Source organism: Acinonyx jubatus, chromosome E3, assembly GCF_027475565.1.
Source record: "Acinonyx jubatus isolate Ajub_Pintada_27869175 chromosome E3, VMU_Ajub_asm_v1.0, whole genome shotgun sequence".
Taxonomy (NCBI): domain Eukaryota; kingdom Metazoa; phylum Chordata; class Mammalia; order Carnivora; family Felidae; genus Acinonyx; species Acinonyx jubatus.
The window spans coordinates 36,521,611-36,547,023 of record NC_069398.1 but is presented as its reverse complement, the minus strand read 5'-3'; the positions used below and the strand labels follow the sequence as shown (position 1 = coordinate 36,547,023).

The following is a 25,413-nucleotide window of genomic DNA, read 5'->3' as shown; positions in this document are numbered from 1 at the left end:
TGCAGACACATGATGATCATTTGGTTTCCTGATTGTTAGACTGAAATGTAGCGAAACATCAGGGAATATTTGGATGGCCAACAACACGAAAGAGGTCCTGAATTCCAAAATCATGGAGTGAAATTGGGAATTGGCCTCAGTGGATGATTAGGCTTTAACCTTTCTTCAGCACCTGGGGGGGCTTGGCATCGTCACAGAGCTTCTTCTCTGTCTTGACCTACTTCCAAGTAAGCATTTGTTTGAAAAGAGTATTTAAGATTTCTAGAGGAGACAGTAACCCTCTCCAGTGTCCCTATTATCCATTCCACTGTGGCACTGATCCTTGTAGAGTGGTTTCTTGACAGCTGACCTCTCCCCTGGCCATCTTTGGGCAGAGGGACATAGATTCTCACCACTTGGTCTGTTGGCCTTCCATCTGCTTTCTAGGAACTCTACCCAGAGTTTGTTCTCCTGTATTTTTTGGCGATAGTTCACATGGTCTAGTCATGTCATCCTGTTCTAAATTCTGTTGCTGTCATATTTAACACAATGCCGACATTTGCAAGTTGTCTTGTGGGTGTGAGTTAGGAGGTGCTAATCACTGGTCATAGCCTGACACATCTGTTTGTGTGTTTATCTGAAGTTACGCTGGAGCCTTTGACTGGTCATGACAGACTAACTGCCTAAAACCTACGAAGCAGCTTATTAATTAGTGTATTTTAGTGTTTCCCACAAACTCTTCAGAGTGAGCAATTAGATATCTAGAATTTCTTTTCCTTTATCTCTTTGGGTAAGTAGTAACCAGTTTTCCTGCTACTTTAGACCGTAGGCAATAACTAACCATACTCACAGCTCTCAGTAATATTTGTTCTATTGTTTTGTTTTGAGGTGGAAGGGGGAACTCTACCCTCAGAACATGAGGGAATAATATTTACGTGGCTCACACAGACCAGTGAGTACATCATCTGCATCCCCCACAGCTCACCAGCAGAGGGCCTCTGTTACTAGTCTCAGTCCACCCTTCCTGCCCCTCAGAGAACGCTGTTAATTATGGCCAAGTGTTTTAATTAAAAAAATTCCTGGAAATGTTATTGAGGGATGGGGGTCCTTTTACAAATTTTAGAAATAAACAGATGAGAAGACTATGCTTCTGAGTCTTGGTTTAACAAAGCCCCTTGGTTTAATGTGATTATGGACATGCTGGCTATAGTGTAGTTTAAGATCTTCCCGCTGAACTTACAGGCTTTTAAGAAACCAACCCAGGAGTGTATGTCCTATTGAATAAATGGGTTCCAAGGCACTACATGTAACTGATCATAGCTCACTGCTTCTCCTGAGCTAGGCAATGGATCATTTGGAGTCCTTTATTGCCGAGTGTGATCGGAGAACTGAGCTTGCCAAGAAGCGACTGGCAGAGACGCAGGAGGAGATCAGTGCAGAAGTTTCTGCGAAGGTATGCCTGGGAGACATTAACATTTGGTTTTTTTTTTAACATCACCACGTAAAATAGGAAACGGGGGAAAGCTAGTTGAGAAATGGTTAGTTTGTGGGGCACCTATACCGCAGAATAAAGAAGGTAGATCTTTGTGTAACTGGCCTATCGGTTCACCCCTCCTCTGCTCCCCCTCTTTCAGCACAACTAAGTCTCTCTGGTGTCCTTTACTTTCAGTTTTGTAAAGGCATCACTTAAGATACGTGCAGTTGATAACTGGACCAAAGGTGCTACTTTATTTCTAAAATTAAATTCCAAATGATTAGGCATTTTGCTTACAGTACAAATTTATACCTTTAAACCTGGATGTTTTATGGCCTTTACCCAGAAGGTTGAGTTGTGATAGAAGTGAGAAGAGACAGCCCAGAAAATGACCACCGTGATGACCCTGACCACCACGTTGGAAGTGGCAGACATGCTCTTACTGTCTTACATGCTCTTACTGGGATGCAGTGGCCAGGTTTAGTTTAAGGTCAGGGTCACAACAGTGCTAGTAAGGATGTCAAAATTTCTATATTTTGCATGCGTTCAGTGAGGATCCTTGCTGTTCTCTTTAATTCCAGTGGAACGGAACAGAAGAACAGCGAGAGAACCACTCACTTTCTCTTTGTTCTAGTCTTTTGGTTTTAGATGTCTGCTTACTTGATTATTTCTGTCTTCCCTTAGGCAGAAAAAGTACATGAGTTGAATGAAGAAATCGGAAAACTTCTTGCTAAAGCTGAGCAGCTGGGAGCTGAAGGAAATGTTGATGAATCCCAGAAAATTCTTATGGAAGTGGAAAAAGTCCGTGCAAAGAAAAAAGAAGCTGAGGTTAGTGGGAAATGTCTTTAAGAAAGAGGAAACTTAGTAACCCCAGAAGATTCACCATTTGGGCTAAAATTAAAGCATTCAATTTTTTGAATATTGGAAAGAAGTTGGAAATAAGATGCTGTATGGATAGGATTGTAGGATTTAGAGTCTGTGCACAGTTGGGTTTGTGCCTTTGCTCTGCCCCCCTGTGACACTCGTTTGACATCAGACCAATCCCTTACCAGCCCTGAGCTTAACACCTATATGCAGAATGCAGTCCTGAGAGTGAAGTCACTGGAGTGGTGTCTTCTTTTTTTTTTTTTTTTTTTTTGTAATGTTCATTTATTTATTTTGAGAGAGAGAGAGAGAGTGCTCGAGCATAAGTGGGGAGGGACAGAGAGTCCCAGCTGTACTCTGCACGGTAAGTGCATAGCCCATTGTGGGGCTCGATCCCACAACCATGGGATCATGATCTCAGATCTCAGCCAAAACCAAGAGTAGGACGCTTAACCGACTGAGCCACCCAGGCACCCCCAGAGTGGTGTCATTTTACTCTCTGATCCTCTGGCTCCCTAGGAGGTTGCTGGGCTGTGGTGGTTACTCAGCTGGCATGAGCGGGTCAGAGTTATATTGGAGAATGAAAACTAGGTGTCCTTGGCGACAGTACATGTCTTGTAGGGAGAACCTGTGCAGACTGAGGGTAGCATCCAAGTGGTGTTGGCTGGGATGCCAGGCCAGGATGTGCGGTGGAAAAAATGAGTCAGGGACTCATTGTTTGTATCACTGACAACCGTGTTCTTCTTCCTAGATTATTGTATCCATCAGATATGCTTTGGATCTCAAGTCCTTACCCCTGGAATGGGAAATGGCTCATGTCGACTTTGAGAATGGTGGGAACAGTAGAGTCAGAGGGAGGTGGGATGGTTGTGTTCCTGTAACACATGCTTATTAAGCTCCAGCTATGTGCCAGATACTTTCTGGTTGTGAACATGCCAGAGGATGCCCTTCTTGTGGAGACAGTGCTGGAGGCAGGAGGGGGTGCAGAGAGAAGAGTATGTGAACAGATGGATATGTTTCATTCTGAGGAAATCTGGTGCTTAGAAGCAATGGGGTCTGGGGGCACCTGTGTGGCTCAGTCCATTGAGGGTCCAACTCTTGACTTCAACTCACGTGATCCCAGGGTTGTGAGATCGAGCCCCGTGTTGGGCTTTATATTGGGCATGGAGCTTGCTTGAGATTGTCCATCTCTCTCTCAAAAAACAAATAAATAAAAATTAGAATAAATAAAAGAATTCTTTAAAGAAGAAAAAAAGAAATGGGGTCTGAGTTTGGGAGTGACTTTGTGTTGCCAAGGGTCTCCAGGTAGAGTAATTTGGTCCTGGGAGTCCCTTTAGTGGAGACCTATGAACTGAGACGGTTCTTAGAGTGGTGGGGGCCGGTAGAGGTGAGCAGATGGCATGTAGTTGTCAGGTCCCCTTTGGTTATCTCTGTACACCCCTGGCTCAGCATGGTGATGAACACGCAGTAGGAGCTCGGTAATGACTAACTGAATGCATGGATAGTGCCAGGGGCCTGTTGGTGTTAGAGCGATGCCCACTGAGGCAGTAGTCAGTACAGGGAGCAGAAGGATTACTCAGGACAGGGCTGTGCTGGGGTTGGGGTCATCTCCAACTTTTAAGGTATCTCCTCGAAGGTGGTGCCAAGATAATGCCTCGTACCCCTGGCAGGACAGCACCTGCTTAGTGACATATATAGCTGATATGGTCCATTCTTGAACATGAGAGGGAGAAAATTCACAATACAGATGGATTTTCTTTTAAGTTTGTTTCTTTTGAGAGAAAGAGACCACAATTGAGGGAGGGGCACAGAGAGAGACTGAATCCCAAGCAGGCTCTGCAGTGTTAGTGCAGAGTACAATTTCGGGCTTGAACTCCTGAACTGCCAGGTCATGACCTGAGCCAAAGTTGAACACTTAGCCGGCTGATCCACCCAGGTGCCCCCAGGTGGATGTTTTGTAAACAATTTTTTTTCCCCAGCATTTTTATTTATTTTAAGGGAGACAGATTGAGAAGAGGAGAGGCAGAGAGAATCCCAAGCAGGTTCTGCACTGTCAGCACGGAGCCCGACATGGGGCTCAAGCTCACCAGCCGTGAGATCATGACCTGAGCTGAAACCAAGAGTCAGATGCTCAACTGACTGAGCCATCCAGGCGTTCTCCCCCACCCCCCACTCCAGATGGATGTTTTATATGTAAATGCTTAGATGTATTCAAGGTAAAAGATGGATGGGTTGCAAATGTGACAGTTGCAGGTGTTACCTTGAGTGGCATTGCCATGTTAGTATGAGTTGGTAGAGTTCCAAACAGTCTTTCCTGGTTTACAGAGTAGATCCATATCCAGGAAATTGCACGTATATTTAAATCTTGCATTCTGCACAGGATTTAAGTCCCTGCGTATCTATACAAATGTAAATCACGTATATACGTCCTTACGTAGGATCTAAACCGATGTATATTGAAATGGGAAATTTTTGTGTACATGTAGGAGAGTCCTGACAGCTCTGTCCAGTGGGAAGCTCTGTCGCCTGTTGGTATGTCCTGTGGCCCAGCTCTTTCAGCTTCTAAGAGCCGAGCAAACACCAGAAATCCTTAGGATGGCTCAGAGATTTGTATGTAGGCATAAAAAATTGTAGATGTGGGGTTCATCGTGTGCATGTCTGCAGACAGCCCACACAGGAGCAGAATGTAGCATGCGTGGCTCTTCGTGCCCAGGACTCCTAGCATCCTTGCCCTGGCCATTTGTCCTCCATCCGCATCACTGAGGGTGCCCCCAGGAGGCAGCACCACTTTCTTAAAACCACTGGGAAAGACAGGGTGGTGTTGGGCAGGTCTGGGCAGTGCTGACCTAAGGTAATAAGGCACCTGTGGGTTCCTTTCTGCTTTTAGTAGTGGACAAGGGTGGGTGTGTTGGGTAGTCTCAAGAAATTATGCAGAGAGATCCCATGTACCCTTTAGCCAGTTTCCCCCAGTGGTAACATGTTGAAAAACTGTAGTACAGTATCAGAAAGGATGTTGATAGTCAAACGTCCATCACCACTGAGATCCCTCCCACGATCCTTCTGTAGCCACACCCACTTCTCTGACCCCTGGCAACCACCAATCTGTCCTCTATCTGTATATTCTGGTTATTTCAAGAATCTTATGTAGATGGAGTCATACAGTACATAACCTTTTGAGGTTGGCTTTTTTTTTTTTTTAACTAGGCATAGAGTTTATTTTGAAAGATATGAGGCGGTGGTATTCAAAGTTTTGAAACTAGAAAAGGACAGAATATCACAGATATTCGTGTGCCCAGCATATTTACGTTTTTGAGTAAGGTTTTTGGTTTTGTTTAGCAATGGGGCACCTGTGTGGCTCAGTCAGTTTAGCGTCCAACTTCAACTTGGGTCATGATCTCACAGCTTGCGAGTTCGAGCCCCGCGTCGGGCTCTGTGCTGACAGCTCAGAGCCTGGAGCCTGCTTCGGATTTTGTGTCTCCTTCTCTCTCTGCTCCTCCCCCACTTATTCTCTGTCTCTCTCCAAAAATAAATAAAAACATTAAAAAAAAAAGTTATAGCACATCATAATGGAAATTCAGGTTCCCAGTCCTTCCCCCTCTAGTCCCATTCTCTCCCTCCTCAGAGGCAGACGTTACTGTGCATTCAGTTTTGTCTTTGTCTGGTATTACGCATGTGTACCGCCTGTAAACTCTGTGTGTGTGTGTGTGTGTCTGTGTGTGTGTCTGCGTTGTGTGCTTTGTGCGTTTAAAAAGTCCCAAATAGGGGCGCCTGGGTGGCTCGGTCGGTTAAGCGTCTGACTTCGGCTCAGGTCATGATCTCACAGTCCGTGAGTTCGAGCCCTGCGTCGGGCTCTGTGCTGACAGCTCAGAGCCTGGAGCCTGTTTCAGCTTCTCTGTCTCCCTCTCTCTCTGCCCCTCCCCTGTCCATGCTCTGTCTCTCTCTGTCTCAAAAATAAATAAACGTTAAAAAAAATAAAAATAAAAAGTCCCAAATAAATGCTGCCTTTTTTTTTTTTAATATTTTTAATGTTTGCTTATTTTTGAGAACAAGGGCGCGAATGGGGGAGGTGCAGAGAGAGAGGGAGACACAGAACTCAAAGCAGGCTCCAGGCCCTGAGCTGTCAGCACAGAGCCTGATGTGGGGCTTTAACTCATGGACTCATGGGCCTTGAGAACATGACCTGAGCCGAAGTCGGCTGCCCAACCGAGCCGCCCAGGCGCCCCTAAATGCTGCCATTCTATACACATCTCTCACATGCATTCCTCACTTAGCACTGTTTGTAAGGTCTCTCCTTGTTGCTACATACAACTTCCTTCAGGTTATTGCTGTAGGCTTCCGCTTCACAGACGTGTTACTGTCCGTTGGCGGTTTCTCATCTTACAGCTCCACAGCAAGTGCCCTTGCACTTGTTTGCTGGCACGTGTATGAGCGTGTTCTAGGACGTACACCTGGAAGAATTTCTGGTAATGGCATGCACTGTCTTGCTCTCAGATTATTCAGTTGCACCACCTGTTAGTTGCACCAACCTAGTCTCCTCCCCGCAGCGTATGAGAGTGCCCACCAGTTGAATGAATGACATGGTAACTTACGTTAATCTCCATTTGCCAGGGAATTTTGAACGTGTGAATTAATGGAAGATCCCATAAGTAAGGGTCAGTGACTGTTGGAATGCATTTCTTAAACCTGGGTTTGGAAAGACTGTTTTAGCTTTGGCACAAGCGGCAGGAGCCATGTCCCTCTTTTCTTTTTTTTTTTTTTTTTCTTTTATATTTCATGCATTCCACCTTGAAGCTGAGAGTTACTCCTTATAATAGGATTCGGACTGGAGTGGCTGCACTAGGTGGTGTAGTTTGCTCTGTTCTGTTATATACTTCCTTCTTTGAAGAGAGGGTCTAATGTATTTGTCCTTCCACATTTTAGTTTTTGGGGTTGCATTGGTATACAGTTTTCTGAATGTTGGGACACAGTCTCTATGAGTGGCTCTTGTATGTTTTGCTGGTTTATTTGGTTTGGGTTTTGTGCTTTGTTTTTTCAAAGGCCCCTTTTGAAGGTTCTCCCTTCTTGCTTCTCTGGCCCTCCTAGACTCTCCTCTGTGCGTAGCTGAGACCCCTTCTCTGCTGGCCTCTGAGACCAGCACCCTGCTTGTCAGAGATTTAAATGTTCTTACTGTTTTGGAATCATGACTGTTAGTTCATTTTGTAAATAAACGATGATAATTGAATTGGTTAGTTCATTTTGTTAATAAACGATGAAAATTGAGTTGGTTACAAATATCTGAGGCTTGTAAGTGGTGTAGTTTTTATTTATTTAAAAGTCATCCCTATAGTCCCTTGAAATGTATCCATTTTGGGGTTGAATATTTGGTTGTGGTGCTGGGTACCTCACTGTCCTTGATCTGTTCCTGTTGTCCAGGAAGAATACAGAAATTCCATGCCCGCTTCCAGTTTTCAACAGCAGAAGCTGCGCGTCTGTGAGGTCTGTTCAGCCTACCTTGGTCTCCACGACAATGACCGTCGCCTTGCAGACCACTTCGGGGGCAAGTTACACTTGGGGTTCATTCAGATTCGAGAGAAGCTTGATCAATTGAGGGTACGTTAATGTGTTGTGTTTCTGGAGAAACAAGTCTCTTGACTGTCCTCATGTTTCTTGACTTCTAGAAAACCTTGTGTTTTTATCTTCTCTCAAGAACGTGCCTTGAGTTTTATAGTGAAGTATTCTGATTTCATCACTTTGTTCACACAAGAGATCTAAGGTCTTAGAATCCAGAGGGACCTTGGATATTTATTTAGTCTGCACTTGTTTACAGGAAACAAAGAGTCTCGTCCCCAGGTACAGACCGCTCTTGCCCACCTCTGAAGTAACTTCTGGTTGGAGATCGGAAGAGCCAGTAGTCTCGTTTTTCTCCTTGGGCAGAGGTGGATGTGTGGAGAGTGGTTAGGCTAGACAGAAGATCACATTTCCCGGCCCTTGCCTTTGAGCCTTCTCTGGAGGATGCAGATGTGGTGGGGCTTTTTTGGATGGTGCTGCTGCACCACTGTCCACCTTTGTCTCTTCCCCAAGACTCCTCATTTTCCTAGGTTAGGCTCTAAAACATATCATGGGTGCAGAACATTCAGAAGGAAGGATGAGCGTGTTTTAGATACTTTGAACTGTTTTTCAGACTGGTGGAGTCCTCCCTGCTGCGTATGGAGACCGTTGGGATGGGGTACTAGGCCTCCTATGCAGGCCTTCCCTCCACGCACGTGAAATTCAGTATAGAGGGACAGACATATGGCCCCTGACTGGGACCCTGTGACCATTGGGGTAGAGAGCCTTGTGTGTCCCCAGAAGGAGCAGGGGGGACAGAGCTCTGCCCCTGAAGAGGGGTTGCCAGCAGGTGCGGTGTGAACTCACCAGCAGGGGTGGGGCTGGGGTGGCAGTCTCTGCTCTTGAAACATTCAGCTCTGTGCTCCCAATAGAATTTTGAAAAGTGATACACTCTGTCACATATTATTAAGTTGGAATTTTGTCCTTGCAAGTTGATGGATATGAAAGGTGTAAAAATATTTGTGTCGCCAATAGAATATAAAACTTTTTTTAATGTTTGTCTATTTTTGAGAGACAGAGTATGAGCGGGAGAGGGGCAGAGAGAGAGGGAGACACAGAATCGGAAGCACGCTCCAGACTCTGAGCTGTCAGCACAGAGCCGGACAGAGGGCTTGAACCCACGACTGTGAGATCATGACCTGAGCCGAAGTCGGACGCCTAACCGACTGAGCCACCCAGGTGCCCCACCAATAGAACATAAATAGCAGTTTGGTGTCCACTACCATGCCCACTAAAAATGTACTACTTAGCAGTTGGAAATGGCACTTTTACATTTCTCCTTTAAATTACGTTTCCATTTTCTATCATCCCATAATTTTGTCCTGGTATTTTTTTTTTTAAGTTTATTTATTTATATTGAGAGAGAGCATGAGCAAGGGAGCAGCAGAGAGAGAGAGAGAGAGAGAGAGAGAGAGAGAGAGAATCCCAGGCAGGCTCAACACAGAGAGAGCCCCACATGAGGCTCAATCTCCCAAACTATGACATCATGACCTGAGCTAGAATCAACAGTTGGACGCTTAACTGACTGAGCCACCCAGGTGCCCCTGTCCTGGTATTTTTTTTTTTTTTTTTTTTAGCTGAAAACTTTTTATTTTTTTCTTAACACATATTTCTCCAACAGAGATGAGAGTATATTGAAAATTTTCCCCCTAAAACCTTAAGAACTTAAGTATTAACTTGATCTAGAAAGCATGTTTTATCATTGAAGTTACAAGTGGCATGTCGTTGACCAAAGCAACATAAATGTATTTTGATAATAGCTGTTAAACTAACAACAGAAAATGTATTTGTAAGTGCACCTCCTAACAGTAGGGAGGGGTAGAGTTCTGGGCCCTAATCAGAGATGGCGTCCCTTGCATTGGTCCCAGAGGTGTGCCACACACTGAGGGTAAGAGCGAGGCAAGACCTTCTTTGTTAGGGGTGGAAGCATAGTGTCTAGGAAGTAGGGAGATGTGGAAAGGAGTTAATGCCAGACCATAGGCCTGTGCTCGGTCACATCCCCTTTAGGAAGTTAAGGGGCTGAAACTCCCATCCTTAACCCTAACCGTAACCTGTCCATCGTTGTGTGCCTGCTCAAGTGTAGGACAAGTGAAACCAGGGGTGGAGGGCCAGAAGCAACCAGACAGGAAGGCTCTCGTGCCTTGGGAGTGCTTTGAGGACAGCTGGCCCCTCTCTCTCAGTCCTTGCTACGCCTCTCATGCAGTGTCTGGCTGTAGTCTGCAGCAAGGTGGGACCATCCTTTGTGCCATCATGAGCACGAAAACACTGATGACCCTTTGTCTCCCTACTCCACTCTACACAGGGCTTCGTTCCACTCAGCAGAGAGGTGGGGGCACCAAAAGGCTTTGAGTTGACCTTGGGTAGGAGTATGCAGACTGATCCCAGGGCTTTGAGCTAAGCTGTGTCAGTTGTGTTCGGGTAGTAACGTTTCTCAAGGCCTCCTCCTGTCTGTGCATTGTCTTTGCTCCGTGTTTACAATCCAGCCTGATGGGCCAAGTATTGAGGGTTCAGGGTCTACCTCCCCTGGCCTACTGTCGCCATGAGGCTGGGTCTAAAGCCAGTGTAGCACGCAGCACCCCAGGAACAAGCAGCAGGATATGTTTGGTTAGAGATGTGTTCTTTTTTACCATAAAGTTTGTGGAGTCTCCTTTGGGTAAAAAAATAACTTTCTGGATTGGTGTGAGGCAAAAGATAGATTTCTGTGACTTAGAACTGTAGCATCTGTTAGAATATACACGTCACTGAATTTGTAAGATATAATGATAAAAGCGTTATTTTCACGTATTTCCCATTAAGAAGCTTTAATGGTGATTGTGTTCCTGTTTCTTAAGAGTTTCTATTGGATTTCTAAATTATCAATATTGAGATTACGTAAAAGTGCTTTTTTGTTAAACAGCGTTCACACTCTAGTTGGTGTAACTTGCTCTTCTCTCATTTTCCAATTTCTTGTTTATTTAGAAAACTGTGGCTGAAAAGCAGGAGAAGAGGAATCAGGATCGACTGAGGAGGAGAGAGGAGAGGGAGCGGGAGGAGCGGCTGAGCAGGAGGTGAGTCCACGGCGGATCCACGCCCAGGGAGACCCTGCTCCTTCCTTCAGTCTGGCTCATAGCACTTGAGCTCAGCTACGATTTCAGTGGCCCTTAAAAGAAAAGTAAGCAATGTGCAACATGTTTCGGAGAGCAGGGTTTGGGCTGGCGTGGTAGGAGCCTTGCGGTGCGTACACGGCCGCCCTGAGCTGCAGGAGCAGTTGTGACAACCTCATTTGTACCTGGAAAGGTGTGAGGGAGGGCTGAGCGGTGGCAATGGGAGAGGCACCTGCCGCGCCCCCACGAGGTCAGGGCGGACCGGTAGGGCAGGAGCAGAGACTTTGTGGAGCTGGAGCGTGTTCTGTCACACAGCCGTACTGCCCTAGGGGAAATCCATCAAAGGGCCTTAGGGCTGAGTAGACTCCAGTGTTGACTGAGGGTTGTGGGGCCAGTGGACAGGGGCAGAATCAGTGAGAACTGTGAAGAGCTACCTAGGAGAACCAGGCAAAGGAGCTGCTGGTTGACGGGTGCGAGTGGGAAGGGTGTGGGTGTGTTGTGGGGGTAGAGCTGATAAGGTTTGCTGGTATGAGGTGGCGAGGCAAGCAGAGGGGGGTTGCAGTCGGCCTCACTGCTTTCTGGCCTGGCATGGCCACTTAGGAAAATGGAGAAGACTGGGACCGGTGTATGGGGGGAGAAGGCACTGCGGGGAATAGGACTTGGCTTTGACTGTATTCACTTTGAGATGCTTAGGAGACATCTGGTCCGAGTTCAGGGAAGAGGCCAGAGGCCGGACCACGCTCTCGTGGGGCACAGCTCGCTGTTCCTTGAAAGGCCTGGATGCTGGGATTCCTGGAGGAATTTCTTAGTTTGTAATTCAGAAAGGACAGATCACGTTTATAGTTTTCTCTGTATTTCTTTTCATTACTTTAATCATCTAACAGGTTGTGATTGTAAAGAGACTCACTGAGTATAAAAATGTATTAAGCAAAACACGTAAGTCTCTTTTTACCTGAAAGTGATCACTACTCCGGTGGGGTGTGTCTGTGTGTGCAGAAGCACGTGGGACCCTTGCCTCACCTCTGAGATCTTCCCCCAGCAGGGGTGCTCCTGACAGATACACAGTGCCCTTACGGTGATGTGGCAAGGTTAACTACCCTTTTTTCCTCCCCCACCTTCATACTTTTTGCACATCCCACCCCCTGCCTCTGGCAGCCACCAGTCTGATCTCTGTATCTGTGAGGTTTGGGGTTTTTTTTAGGTTCCACAGATAACTGAGATCGTACAGTATTTGTCTCTGTCTGACTTATTTTACCTAGCATCATGCCTTGACGGCCCGTCCATGTTGTCACAGATGGCAGCATTTCCTTCCTTTTTGTGGCTGAGTAGTGTTTTGTTGTGTATTTACTTGTTTATCCGTCCATATGTCGGTCTCCATGTGTTGGCCCTTGTAAATAACGATGTGATGAACGTAGAGGCACAGAGGTCTTTTCAAGATAGTGATTTCAGTTTCTTTGTTCCTGTTGTTGAGAGGGGCAGAGGAAGAGAGAAAGAGAGAGAAGGAATCTGAAGCAGACTTCACGCTCAGTGCGGAGCCTGACGCGGGGCTTATTCCCACACAACCCTGGAATTATGACCTGAACTGAAATCAAGAGTCGGGGGCACTTGGAGCTATAGGCCTGAGAACTAGAAAATAACAAGTCTCTGAGAGGCTGACTCTCCTTCACCGTGTAGACTAGGGGCACCTCTCCTCATACATATGTGAGGGGCGGGGCAGTTTGGGGGAAATTGTTCATCTTTTTTTTTTCTTTCAGGTCTGGTTCAAGAACCAGAGATCGCAGGAGGTAGGTTTGCAGATCCATTAATGTGTTCTCAGTCAAATGTCCTTTTCCATGTGCATTTTTTCCTTAATAGTTAACCATTATAGCTTCACACTTGTTACCTGGTGGGCAGGGCTGGTTGGGGACACACTCAAACCCTGTCTGTCTTCGTCAGGTTGGTTGGGGCTTAGTGCAGCAGAGGGACCCACTGTCAATGAGAGAAGTCAGGTGGGATTGCTGAGGCCTATGGGCAGTGAGTGATTCCTGGCAAGATATTTTCGGGAAGCATCAGTGGGAGCATCAGGCCATAATTCTCTTTGACCGGAGATTGATTGGGGGGACTCTTGTGAACCCCAGTTGTATTTTTGTAGGAGGGAAGGGGAGATGCCAGGGAAGCATCAGGTCGGACCTGCTGAGAGAGAAGGGCTGTTGGGATGGGGCCATCACAGCCTTCAGAGCCATCTGGGTGTCTGCTGCAGGTCGCGCTCCCGGGACCGGCGTCGGAGGAGGTCAAGATCTACCTCCAGGGAGAGACGGAAGTCATCCCGGTCCCGGTCCCGAGACAGACACCGGCGCCACCGCAGCCGTTCCCGGAGCCACAGCCGGGGCCACCGCCGGGCTTCCAGGGACCGGAGTGCGAAATACAAGTAACTACTCTGACTCCTTCAGTAGCTGCAACCGGAGTGAGCCCCTTCTTTGTGTTCCCACGGTCTGCTGGGGGTCTGTCATCAGGGCCCGTTGGCCATACCCGGTAGGGATGGGTCTGAGGCTTTTGCCTCAGGAGCCTGGCTGGGCATCTGTGGGACTGAGTGTTGGAGCCTTGAGAATTGTGAATGGGGCCCAGGGAACAGGGAGCACTAAGCAGAGAGCAGCGGGTAGATTCAGGGCCAGGACAGTTGAGAGGCTGTGGGGGTGGTTACATGGGTATGGCTCCCTCTTGTGACCTGCTGCACACTCAGTGTCACCTCCATACACAGGGCCCCTGAGATTTGTGTCCTGACCAGGTGCCTCTTGCCTCTGTTTTATTTTGTTTTTGTTGTTGTTTGTTTGAGGAAAAACAAATTAAGGTTTGTTTTTTTTAAGTTTATTTGAGAGAGAGAGAGAGCATGTACGTGTACATGCACAAGTACAGAAGGGGCAAGAGGGAGAGAGAGAGTCCCAAGCAGGCTCTTCCCTGTGAGTACAGAGCCCGACGTGGGGTTTGAACTCAAGAACCACAGGATAGTGACCTGAGAGAAGTCAGACGCTTAACCAACTGAGCCACCAAGGCACCCCAAGGAAAAACAAATTAAAAACCATTCATACTCACACTTCAAGATAAGCACTGTGTGTGCCTGATTGTAGCCTTTTTTCCATCACGTTTACATAACGGGTCATATTTCTCATATGCACTCTTGTTTTTTGCTCCATTTACACTCAAGCGGAAGCTTACCCTATTGGGAGAAACCTCTGCACATGTTACTTTTTCATGGCTGCCTAACACTCCTTTGTGGCATGGGCACTAGACGGCTGCCCTCTGGCCTTCTGTGGGCCTCCCCAGGTGTGCTGGGTCTTGGCCTTCCCTAACCTGGTGTTGAGGATCCGAGTTGTCAGCGCCCCAGGAGCCAGCCTGAAGGGGGATGCCAGCCTCCTCTGAGCCTCTGGTTCTCTTCTCCCAGGTTCTCCAGAGAGCGGGCGTCAAGGGAGGAGTCTTGGGAGCATGGACGCAGTGAGCGAGGGGCCGCTGACTGGAGGCTGGAGAGCTCCAACGGGAAGACAGCTTCACGGAGATCGGAGGAGAAGGAGGCTGGCGAGATCTGAGCCTACATCTGGGCCTGTAAATAGTCTGTTAAACGTTTGACACAGCCTAAAGTACCCCTTTATATTTGCTGAATACACCTCATCTTTTGTAGTTTACAATTTCTATTGTTTTGGAGCTAGCTGTGAGTTTCTAGAGATGTACAGAGTTGCTCCTGTGTTCTGGGGTTATGTTGAGTAGGAATAAATAAATCTGACAGACGGCCTCCTTACTGCTGCGGTGGGGTCTCTGCTGTCCCTCCTGTGCCCTAGAGACTTCACCATGGCCTTCCATGGTTGATGACACGCTGGATGTTCTCCGTGAGCTTTATTCACCCTCAGAAATGCTGACCTACTGTTAGACATCACTTTGAGTGTTGGCATCTGACATGCCTTGCCGCCCTGACCAAGCGGAGCGAGGTGTGCAGAGTTGTCTGCCTGCTGGGCTGGATGTGTCCTTTCTGAGGGTCTGAGCTGCCCGGCCCCGCCCCTCAGTGCAGACCACAGCAGGCTCTGCGGGGGAGGAGGGAGGTGCCCCATCCTGCATCCACTTCTCTGGAAGGACTGCCGGTCTAGTGTGCTGTTAGCATAGCCTCAGCCTGCCTGGCTCCAGTGAACCACACTGCAGTTCCCCCTTCGGGAGTTACTTAAGGACAAAGAAAGGCCTTTGGACGGCATCCACGTGGCAGCCACAGGGTCCTCAGAGGCAGGGGTTACTGATTTGGGATCAGGTTGTAGTTCGACTCACACTCAGGAGAGGCTAGTGGTGTTCTCATGCTCTCAGCTGCTCTGTGACACGAACTCAGAGACCAAAATCAGCCCATCAGCCCTTTGGGTTGGTTTATTCTAGGAGGGAGCTTCTGATGGCCAAGTTGTGAAAACTGTCATCCCCACCCCCTTAGTGCAGAGGTTGGCCCAATGGGCACATGGTCACTGGGTCTGGATCTTGGGCCACCAGCACCGGGAAGTGACTGGTAGCCATGCTGTGGGCTCTGGTATCGCAGTCTGTCCCCTTCTAGGAAGATGTGTGGATAGGTGGGTACTCCTGCAGCATAGGTTTTCCCTGGCCCCCTGTCTCCACAGGGAGGAAGGGCAGTGTCAGTAGGGTGTCCGTGTCCTGCACTTGTCTGGGGCCCAGGCTGAGCCAGGAAGAAGGGGCCTTGCTGGAACATCCAGTGGGAGGCTGCCAGAGAGCAAGGGGTAAACGTCGGCTTGGTAGGTGGCGTAGACACCAAGCGGGCTGGGTGGTGGAGGTGCGTCTTGGGTTTGGGAAGTAGAGGCAGATTGGTGCAAAGCCACGAATCTCCTAGGGTGCAAAGCCACCTCCTAGGGTGGTCCTAGGAGGGGAGGGGCGGAGGGAATGAGGGCTGGGGTCCTGGGTGCCTGACTCGGCTCTGCGGTCCTGTGTGGGGAATGCAGAGAATGGTCTGAAGCAGGCAGGGACACCCTAGCTCTGACAGCGTGAGGGTGCGCTGCTAGGAGGCAGAGTGTCAGAAGGACCTCCTGCCTACACCCCGCATCTCCTGGAGGGTTAGGCTTTAGAAAACAAAAGAAAAACAAAACTGTAGAATAGTAGTAAAATACACACAATTTACCATTTTAACCTTTTTTGTTGGTTTGTTTGTTTACTTTTGAGAGAGAGTACGAGAGGGGTGAGGGCAGAGAGAGGGAGACACAGAATCCGAAGCAGGCTTCAGGCTCCAACCTGTCAGCACAGAGCCTGATGCAGAGTTCGAACTCAGGAACCACCAGATGATGACCTGAGCCGAAGTCAGATGCTTAACCGACTAAGCCACCCAGGTGCCCCATTTCAACCATTTTGAAGTGTGCATTTGAGTGGTATTGAGTGTGTCACCATCCATGGAGGGGTGGTTTTGAAAGGGCATCCCTGGACTTAGTGAGATCTCAGCCACGAGCATGAGGCTGAGGTCAAGGCTGCAGCTGCTCCCTTCACGTGTGGGTGCTCACCAGTCTGTAGCGGAGCAAGGAGTCTGGAGCTCTTATGCTTGACTCTCCAACCTCGTTATTGGAGGCGCCCACTGCCTCTGGTGCACCCCAGGCCCCTGAGCCTCGTGGCTTTCAAGGGTTCACCAAGCTCCCGCGTGCAGGAGTGCAGCGGACACACCATCCTGTGTTCCAGGTGGGTGGAGAGGAGGAGGTGATATTGATGGAGGCCACGCACGACACTCCCAGAGCTCCACAGCTCATCCCAGGTGGGTTTCAACAGAGGTGAGCTCCTGGTCGGGGGGATGTGGAGGGTGCCTAGAGAAAGTCACCCATAAATCATGAAGTGGCTGGGACCAGAGTTCACCACCCCACCTTGAGTCCTTGCTAAGAATACAAAAATGTGGGAAATGTTTATGGAGAAGCAGGGATGCAGGTCAGGGGGTAGTTGCAGTCCCTGAGGAGATTTGGGTGGGCCAGGCCAGCAGGTGCAGGGCCTCCAGGACCCCAAGGTCATAGTGGAATCCATGTTCCTTGGGACCACCCCAGGGCTGTGTGGTGCCCTCAGCCCCTCCCAGTTGCTGTTCCTTGAGGATTTCCCCGCTACACACAGTCCTGTCGATTGGCGGAGGACAGAGTGACCAGTACCTAGTGTGGGTTGTGGCACCTTCTTACTGCGTAGAGGTCTGGGGCTACCTTCCAAACTCAAAATGGGGGTCTCTAGCCAGGTCGAGGGCTGCCATCTGATGAGGGGAGGGTTGGAGAGAATCTGTTGGCCTTGTTCCCTGCATGGGACCCCATAGGATCCACAGCAGGGCCCAGCCTTGGGGAGCACCCACCCCTGGGTTCACTGGCAGGTCCTGGGCTCTCACTGCATTCTGTGGATATGTGGAGATCCTCCCTTAGGGTAATGAGGTGCACTTGGCTGGGCCTGGGAGCTAGGAGAGCTCCCTGGGCAAGGTGGTACCCATCTGATTGGAGTAAGGGGGAGAGGGGCTGTGCACCAGAGTGCCTTGGAAGGGACCCTTAACCTAGAAATGGGATGGTGGCCACAGTGAGGGCTGGGATCCGCATATGGTTACGCTCTGGTAAGCTTGGGACAGTTGAGTGGTTCTTAGACTTTAACAGGTACCTTAAAACGGGTTGCTACCCTGCCTCCCCGCTTCGATTTTCTGGGGAGGGGCCCCAGAAAGAATGTATTTTCTTTATTTTGTAGGTCGTTTTTTTTTTTTTTTTTAACATAAAATTCAACATTTTGACCGCTTGAAAGTGGTTTATAATCTATTCCCAATGTTATGCTCTCTAGTACTATGTAGTTGCAGAACATTTTCCTCACCCCAAAAGGAGACCTAGTTACCAGTAGGCAGTCACTCTCTCTGACCCAGCCCTAGACCATCGCTCATCTACTTGCTGTGTCTGTCGATTTACCTGTTGTGAACATTTTCTGTAAGTGAAAGCACGGTAAGTGACCTGTGACTAGCTTCTTTTACTGAGCATAGTGTTTTGCAAGATGGTCCGCACCGTACCATAAACTGGAATGGGGGCAGCAGGGTGTTGGGGGCCAGGAGTGGCACCAGCTTCAAACCCTGAATGACCTCTCTGGGATGTGAAGTGAGATGCTGACTCAAAGAGGGGCCCCCAGCTCTTGGCATCAGGGCACACGCCAAAGGTAATACTTGGACCTTAGGAAAGGGGGGTTGAGGAGTCATGTCCTCAGTTGATGACACAATTAAATCCTCTGTCCACTGCACAGTCCGTATGCCAGCACCCCAGACAATCCCTCCCCTACTTTCCGCACATGCCCTGGGCATCCTCTGGCGCATGAGGCTATGTGGTGCCACGTCGCCCTGCATGTTGTATCACTGCTGACAAAGCTGATGGCTACTTAATGGATGGGCACATGGTCTGGTGGGTGGCCATGGTCCCTGACCCAGCCCATGCAGGAGGACTGACCGTCCTCACAGGAGTGCCAGTGCTCCCTGCATAACACAGATCCACAAGGAAGGCTGAGGGGAGACCCTGGGGGTCACCGGATTTCCTGAGCACCTGAAGCTCTCTAGCGCTTTCTGGCCCTTTGTTCCTGCCCTTCACTCTTTTCCCTCCCTGGGGCTAATACAGCTGAGCCTGTGGGCTGGGGCTACCCTCCCAAGGCAGTTGTGCAGGGGTCACTGCCAGGGGAGGAGCAGTGGTGAGAGCTCGTGAAGAAGACTGCCCCCACCACTGGACCCAGACACCTTCTTTTTGTTTTTACGGAGATATAATTGATAAGTGGTGTTCTGTTAATTTCAACAACACACATGTATGTTGCAAAATGGTCACCACGGGAAGTCTGCTTAACATCTGTCTTCACAAATTGTTTTCTGGTGGTGAGGAGCGCTAAGCTGTACTCTGAGCAGCTTTCAAATATACACTATGGTGTTATTGTATATGTAATAATGTAACTATGTAATAAGGTGCAGTATTGTATATATAATGCTGTATATGTAACTAATAATATGTAATATGGTGCCATGTTACTGTATATATAATTTGGTATATATAATTAGGTAATAATATAGTGTGTTATTTGCATAATACTGTATGTAATTATGTAGTATAATACAGTGCAGTGTTATATATAATACTGTATATGTAATGTAATGATATGTAATACAATGAAGTGTTCTGTATAAAATGTCATATGTAATTACTATATATGGAATACTGTGTATATATATAATTAGGTAACATAATACAGTGCAGTATTATATATGTAATACTATGCATGTAATTATGGAACAATACAGGATAGCATTATACATAATATTGTATATGTAATTACATAACCTATAATACGGTGAAGTATATATATTTGTAATAGATGCATGTAAATATATGATGCAATTATATATAAATATAACTATAATACTGTATATTATGTAATATATAATACAGTATACTTACTGTATGTGGAATACTGTGTATGTAATTATGTAATAATACACAATGCAGTATTACATATTCCTAGGCCTTTTTCTGAGGCTGCCGGAACCTTCTTTGGAGCTCTGAAGGTCCAGCGTGCGTGGGACTCCAGACGAGTCAGCTACTGGCTGGGCCCAGCCTCTCTCCCTACAGAAGAGGGCACGGAAGAGTTTAGAAAATAAGAAGCAAGCTCTGCATGTCCACCTGGGTCAGGAAATGGAACGGTGTCTCAGCTCCTGGGAAACCCCGTCTTCCCTTCGCGGCGCCTCTGTCTTCCCAGAGGTCACAGCCTCCCGACATGTGGCAGTCTTTGACACATTCGTTATTTCATTGGTCTCTGAAGACCAGGAGTCAAGACACAGCTCAACCAAGTTCTCCCTCACAGGCTGCAATCGAGGGGTCTCCTCTGGGGCTGTTCTGGAGAAGGGTCCCCACTCACATGGTTGCTGGCAGCATTTAGCTACCTTCTGGGCGTCAACAAGAGGTCCACTCCATGGGGCAGCCACAGCATGGCAGCTTGCTGCTTCAAGCCAGCAAGGGAGACCGTCTCCAAGCAAGAGAGGCGTTATTAATCATGGAAGCGACATCCAGTCCCCTTTCAGAATTTTGTGGGTTAAAAGCAAGCCGTAGCATCCACTAGCATTGCCACAGTTCAAAAAAGAAAAAAAGGGGAAAAGGAAGAAAGAAAATATAATTGCTGGTGAAGATGTGGAGAAACTGGAACCCTAAATACTGCTGGTGGAACAGAATAGGTCAGCTACTGTGGAGAAGAGTCCGGCAATGAATTCCTCAACGCATTAGAATTCTGTAACCCAACAACTACATTCCTAGATACATACCTGAGAGAACTGAAAGCAAGAACTCCGATACTTGTGCACACACGTTTATAGCTGCATTTTTCACAATAGCCAGAGGGTGAAAACAACCAAATATCCATCAGCAGCTGGATGGATAGACAGAAGACAAAATATAGAAAACAGTATGGAGGTTCCTCCAAAAATTAAATACCATATGATCCAGTAATTCCACTAGTGTGTGTTTATCCAGGGGAAGTGAAAACACTGATTTGAAGAGCTCTCTGCACTCCAGTGTTTTTTGCAGCATTATATACGAACAAAATGTGGTCTCTTCATGCAATGAAATATTATTCAGCCATAAAGATGACTGAAATTCTGATGCATACTATAGCATGGATGAACCTTGAGAACATTATGTTAAGTGAAAATGAAGCCAGAGACAAAAGATCACATATATGAACTATCTAGCATCAGTTCCGTACAGACAGTAGACAAATGATCTTCAGAGGTTCTGGGGGAGGAATGGGAGTGACCTGGGGCACAGGGCTTCTGGGGCGATGAAAAGGTTTGTAACTAGATAGTGGTGTTGGTTGCATAGTATGAATGTGCTAAATGCCACCGAATTGTATGCCCTGAAGTGGTTTAAAGGTTAACTTTGTTTTATTTATTGTTTATATTAAAAACAGCAAAACCCACATTCAGAAGGAGGTGGAGAGACTACAGAAGGGTATGAACACCAGGAGGTGGGGATCCTGAGGTACTTTTCTCACTGACACTTTTTGAGTCTGTGCTTTTTGTCTTTGTCCATGTGTCCAGTCTTTATCCTTTGCCGGGATCAATGAAGTCACTTATGGTCAATATAGTTAACATATTTGGTCTTGTTGACACCATCTTATTTTGAGCTTTCCCCTTGCCATGCCCGTTCTATTTCCATTTTTGCCCCTTTTTGAGGGGATTGTTTTAGAATAGTTTTTAATTATTTTATTAATTTTTAAACAAATGTTTACTTACGTATTTTTGAAAGAGAGAGAACAAAAGCAGGGGAGGGGCAGAGACACAGAATCCGAAGCAGGCCCCAGCGCAGACCCCGACACGGGGTTAGAACTCAAGGACTGTGAGATTGTGACCTGAGCTGAAGTCAGACGCTTAACCAATTGAGTCACCCATGTGCTTCAGTGTTTTATTTTTTTATTTTTAAAATTTATTTTTAGAGTGTGTGTGTGTGTGTGTGTGTGTGAGCGAGAGAGGGGCAGAGAGAGAGGGAGAGAGAAAATCCCAAGCAGGCTCTGTGCCGTCAGCAAAAAGCCCAACATGGGACTTGATTCCATAAACTGAGATCGTGACCTGAGCTAAAACCAAGAATTGGACCTTAACTGAGCCATCCAGGTGCCCCTGTTTTAGAGTATTTTAACTTCCTACTTTTTTCTCTCCGTTACTTTGGAAGTCAGACATTCCATTTCTATTTCATGGTTGCTCCAGAATTGACAACGTACGTGCTTCATGTATTGTGGTATGCTAGCTGAATAATAGCCACCAAAGATATCCAGGTCCTAATCCCTGGAACCTGTGAATGTGGCTTTATATGGCAAAAGGCTTTGGAAGGTGTGATTAAGAGTTTTGAGATGGGGAGGGGCACCTGGGTGGCTCAATCGGCTAAACGTCTGACTTTGGCTCAGGTCATGATCTCACGGTTCATGGGTTTGAGCCGTATGTTGGGCTCTTCTGACAACTGGGAGCCTGGAGCCTGCTTTGGATTCTGTGTCTCCCTCTCTCTCTGCCCCTGCCCCATCTCATTTTCTCTCTCTTTCTCTCTCAGAAGTAAACATGAAAAAAATTTTTTTTTAATTTTTGACATGGAGAAATTATTTTGGATTATCCAGATAGGCCTACTGTGATCACATGGGTCCTTATTAGAGGCAGGCAAGGGGATATGTGACTACAGAAGAAAGCAAGATACTACTAGCTTTACGGATGGAGGAAGAGGCCCCAGAACCAAGGAATGCACATCTAGGAGCTGGAAAAGCAAGGAAATGGATTTCCCCCCAGAGCTTCCTGAAGGAGGAGCACAATCCATCTGACATACTGATTTCAGCATAGTGAGACTGAGTTTGGACTTCTGCCCTCCCAAACTGTAATACGAGAATGGATTTGTGTTGTTGTTTTAATGTTTATTTTTGAGAGGAAGAGAGCACAGGCAGGGGAGGAGGAGAAAGGGGCAGAGGCAGAATCCCAAGCAGGCTGCTCCTGTCAGCACGGAGCTGGGTGAGAGCTCGAACTCAGGAACTGTGACATCATGGCCTGAGCTGAAATCAAGAGTTGGACGCTTGGGGTACCTGGTTGGCTCAGTCGGTTAAGCGTCCAACTTTGGCTCAGGTCATGATCTCATGGTTTGTGGGTTTGAGCCCCACATCGGGCTCTGCACTGTCAGTGCGGAGCCTGCTTGGGATTCTCTCTCCTCTCTCTGCCCCTTCCCCATATGCACTCTCTCTGTATCTCAAAATAAATAAAAAGACTTAAAAAAAAAAAAGTTGGACACTTAACCGACTGAGTGACCCAGGCGCCCCAAATTTGTGTTGTTTTAAGTCACTAAGTTTGTTAGCCAGCAATAGGAAAGTAATACAACTAGCAAAACCTAAAGTTAATAAAAACATGTTTCCTTCCCAGATGACATAAGGACTTAAGAGCAATTAACTGCCATTGAGTCATGACTTAATTCTGACTTAGTTATTAATATCTGGTGTTTTATGTCTGTAGGGTTTTTTTTTTTCCTTTCTAATCTCATATGTGATTTTGTATACAATCAGTGTTTGTGTTAGCACGTTGTTTGTTATTCATTCCTTCTTACATCTCAGGCTTCTCCCCAGGCTCACTGTCCTTCTGCCTGTAGTGCATCCTTTAGTAGAGTCAGGATAGGGTGAGGCAGGATCCGGAGAATTTAATTCAGATCTATTTTTAAGTTCACTATTTCTCTCTGTGACTATGTTTTATCTGTTACACTTAGCCATTGAATATTTATTTATTTAATGTTTACATTTAAAAAATTTTATTTTAGGGGCTCCTGGGTGGCTCAGTTGGTTAAGTGGCCAAGTTCGGCTCATGTCATGATCTTGTGGTTCATGAGTTTGAGCCCCCACATCGGGCTCTCTACTGTAAGAATAGAGCCCCATTCAGGTCCTCTGTCTCCCAATCTCTCTGCCCCTCCCCCCCTCTCTCATGCACTCTCTCTCTCTCTCAAAAATAAACTTTTCAAAATAATAAAATTTTATTTTAGAGAGAGAGAACATGGACCGGGGGGTGGGGGGGGGGAGGGGAGAGAGAGAATCCCAAGCAGGCTCCACACTCAGCATGGAGGCTGATGCAGGGCTCCATTCCACAACCGTGGGATCATGACCTGAGCCAAAATCAAGAGTCAGACTCTCAACCAACTGAGCCACCCAGGCACCCCGGGATTTTGAGGTTTTTTAAATGTTTTTTAATGTTTACTTTTGAGAGAGAGAGAGTGTGAGCCAAGGAGGGACTGGGATAGAGGGAGACACAGAAATCTGAAGTAGGCTCCAGGCTCCGTGCTATTAGCACAGAGCCCAATCCGGGGCTTGAACCCACGAACCGTGAGAACATGACCAGAGCCCAAGTTAGATGCTTAACCAACGGAGCCACCCAGGTGCCCTGCCCTTTGTGGCCTATAGTAAAGTGCCTTTATCTAGGAAGGACTTACTTCCTACTGCCAGGTGCCTATGAGGGAGTCCAGGATCGTTTTAAATGAGATCCATAGCCTGAGATTTTGGGGGACCATTCAGGTGATAGAAACTTGGGCTGCAGAGCCATGAGTGTCAACATCAGATTTCGATTTATCTGGAAAAGATGTTCCCTTTTCTGCTTATCACCAAGGTATTTTTTTTTAGGCCCCCTTTTTGGGGAAAGGAGAGAATTCTCCAGTAGGTGTAGCCTTTTGGGGCCCGAGCTTTATGGGGAAGAGTCACCTATGGAGCACATCACCTTATACTGCCCCCTTTTTTTACCTATGAAGAAGAAAATTCTAGCCCAATGTTGCCAGTTTTGGCAAATACCTCAGGACCCAAGTAGTTTAGGTGCTGTGATAACCTCTCCCTCTCTGAGTCCTCGCCTTTACTTGGTTTCTGGCCAGAAGGTTCCTTATCCTCTTCTTTGCTCTTTGATGCTTTTAGGACTATTTAATCTGGATGTCTGACTGGTTCAGTCAATAGAGCATATGACACTTGATCTCAGGGTTGTAAGTTGAAACCCCACATTGGATATAGAGCTTTATTTTTTATTATTTTTTATTTTTTTAATGTTTATTTGTTATTGAGAGACAGAGGCAGAGCATGAGCATGGGAGGGGCAGAGACAGGGGGAGACACAATCTGAAGCAGGCTCCAGGCTCCGAGCTATCAGCACAGAGCCCGACGTGGGGCTGGAACTCACGAACTGTGAGATCATGACCTGAGCCGAAGTCGGTGGCTCAACCAACTGAGACACCCAGGCGCCCCTGGGTATAGAGCTTTAAAACAAAAACAAAAACCCATTGAAACCATTTGTCCAGTATTTGTAGTTAGCTGAAGCGAAACTGTGGCCTCTGTTCCCAGGTTGGAAATGCCTGCTCAGAGCAGTCCGTGTTGGAGCACTGTCAAGGCCCACAGCCCTGAAGGAGGAGCTGAGTGTGTCTGGAAGAAGTATCCCGCTCTCCCCTCCACCCCCCCAGATAAAGACGGAAAAAATGGGCAAGTAATTTCAGTGCATAAGATGAACTAAAAGTCGTCTACAGATCTCCAGAGGAAGGCTTCTGTGGGCTAATCTGATGACAGATACCACAGCAGGAAAATAGGGACGGACACAAGTGGGCAGTTCACCGGTGCTGGGGCAGGACCCGCCTCCTCCCACCAGGTCCAGAGTCTGGAAGAGGGGCTTTCCTGCCGGGGCACCCGAGGCCCCCGGGACTCCCAGACCCCCAGGCCCCTCCAGCGGCACACTGGTCGGGATCTGCGCAGGTTCTGCCGGCAGGGGGCGCCGCTCCCTCACGTTCCCAGAGGCCGCGACGGGCCGCGGTTCTGGTTGGGTCAGGGGCCACGCGGCGGCTCCGGGCCGGCTCGCCTGCACCTGGAGGGAGTCCGGGCCTTGCCCGCTGAGGGTGGGGGCGACCTAAACCTTCCCTCGATCGCCCAGGGCGCCCAG

At 47.6% G+C, this 25,413-nt stretch overlaps 1 protein-coding gene and 1 long non-coding RNA gene across 6 annotated transcripts in view; both read left to right on the top strand.

Annotated features, from left to right (window-relative positions):
• Positions 1–14,755, top strand: part of LUC7L (LUC7 like) — a 44,525-nt gene extending 29,770 nt beyond the window's left edge. For 2 of the 4 annotated variants that reach the window (XM_027043774.2, XM_027043776.2), the window contains exons 5-11: positions 1,322–1,432; positions 2,138–2,281; positions 7,730–7,906; positions 10,862–10,950; positions 12,741–12,770; positions 13,226–13,393; positions 14,405–14,755. In XM_027043774.2, the coding sequence (XP_026899575.1) occupies positions 1,322–1,432; positions 2,138–2,281; positions 7,730–7,906; positions 10,862–10,950; positions 12,741–12,770; positions 13,226–13,393; positions 14,405–14,546 (861 nt within the window). In that variant the 3' untranslated portion in view covers positions 14,547–14,755. Of the gene's footprint in view, positions 1–1,321; positions 1,433–2,137; positions 2,282–7,729; positions 7,907–10,861; positions 10,951–12,740; positions 12,771–13,225; positions 13,430–14,404 lie in introns of all 4 variants that reach the window. The other 2 variants (XM_027043775.2, XM_053213308.1) reach the window with 2 other exon arrangements.
• Positions 14,756–15,856: 1,101 nt separating this feature from the next.
• On the top strand, positions 15,857–25,151 carry LOC113595016 (uncharacterized). 2 transcript variants are annotated; one of them, XR_008294609.1, is made up of 3 exons: positions 15,857–16,735; positions 19,474–20,981; positions 24,828–25,151. It is a non-coding gene; the product is annotated as an uncharacterized LOC113595016 (long non-coding RNA). The 2 variants fall into 2 exon arrangements; XR_003415491.2 differs by lacking the exon at positions 24,828–25,151 and having other exon boundaries at positions 19,474–24,763.
• The last annotated feature ends 262 nt before the right edge of the window (positions 25,152–25,413 follow it).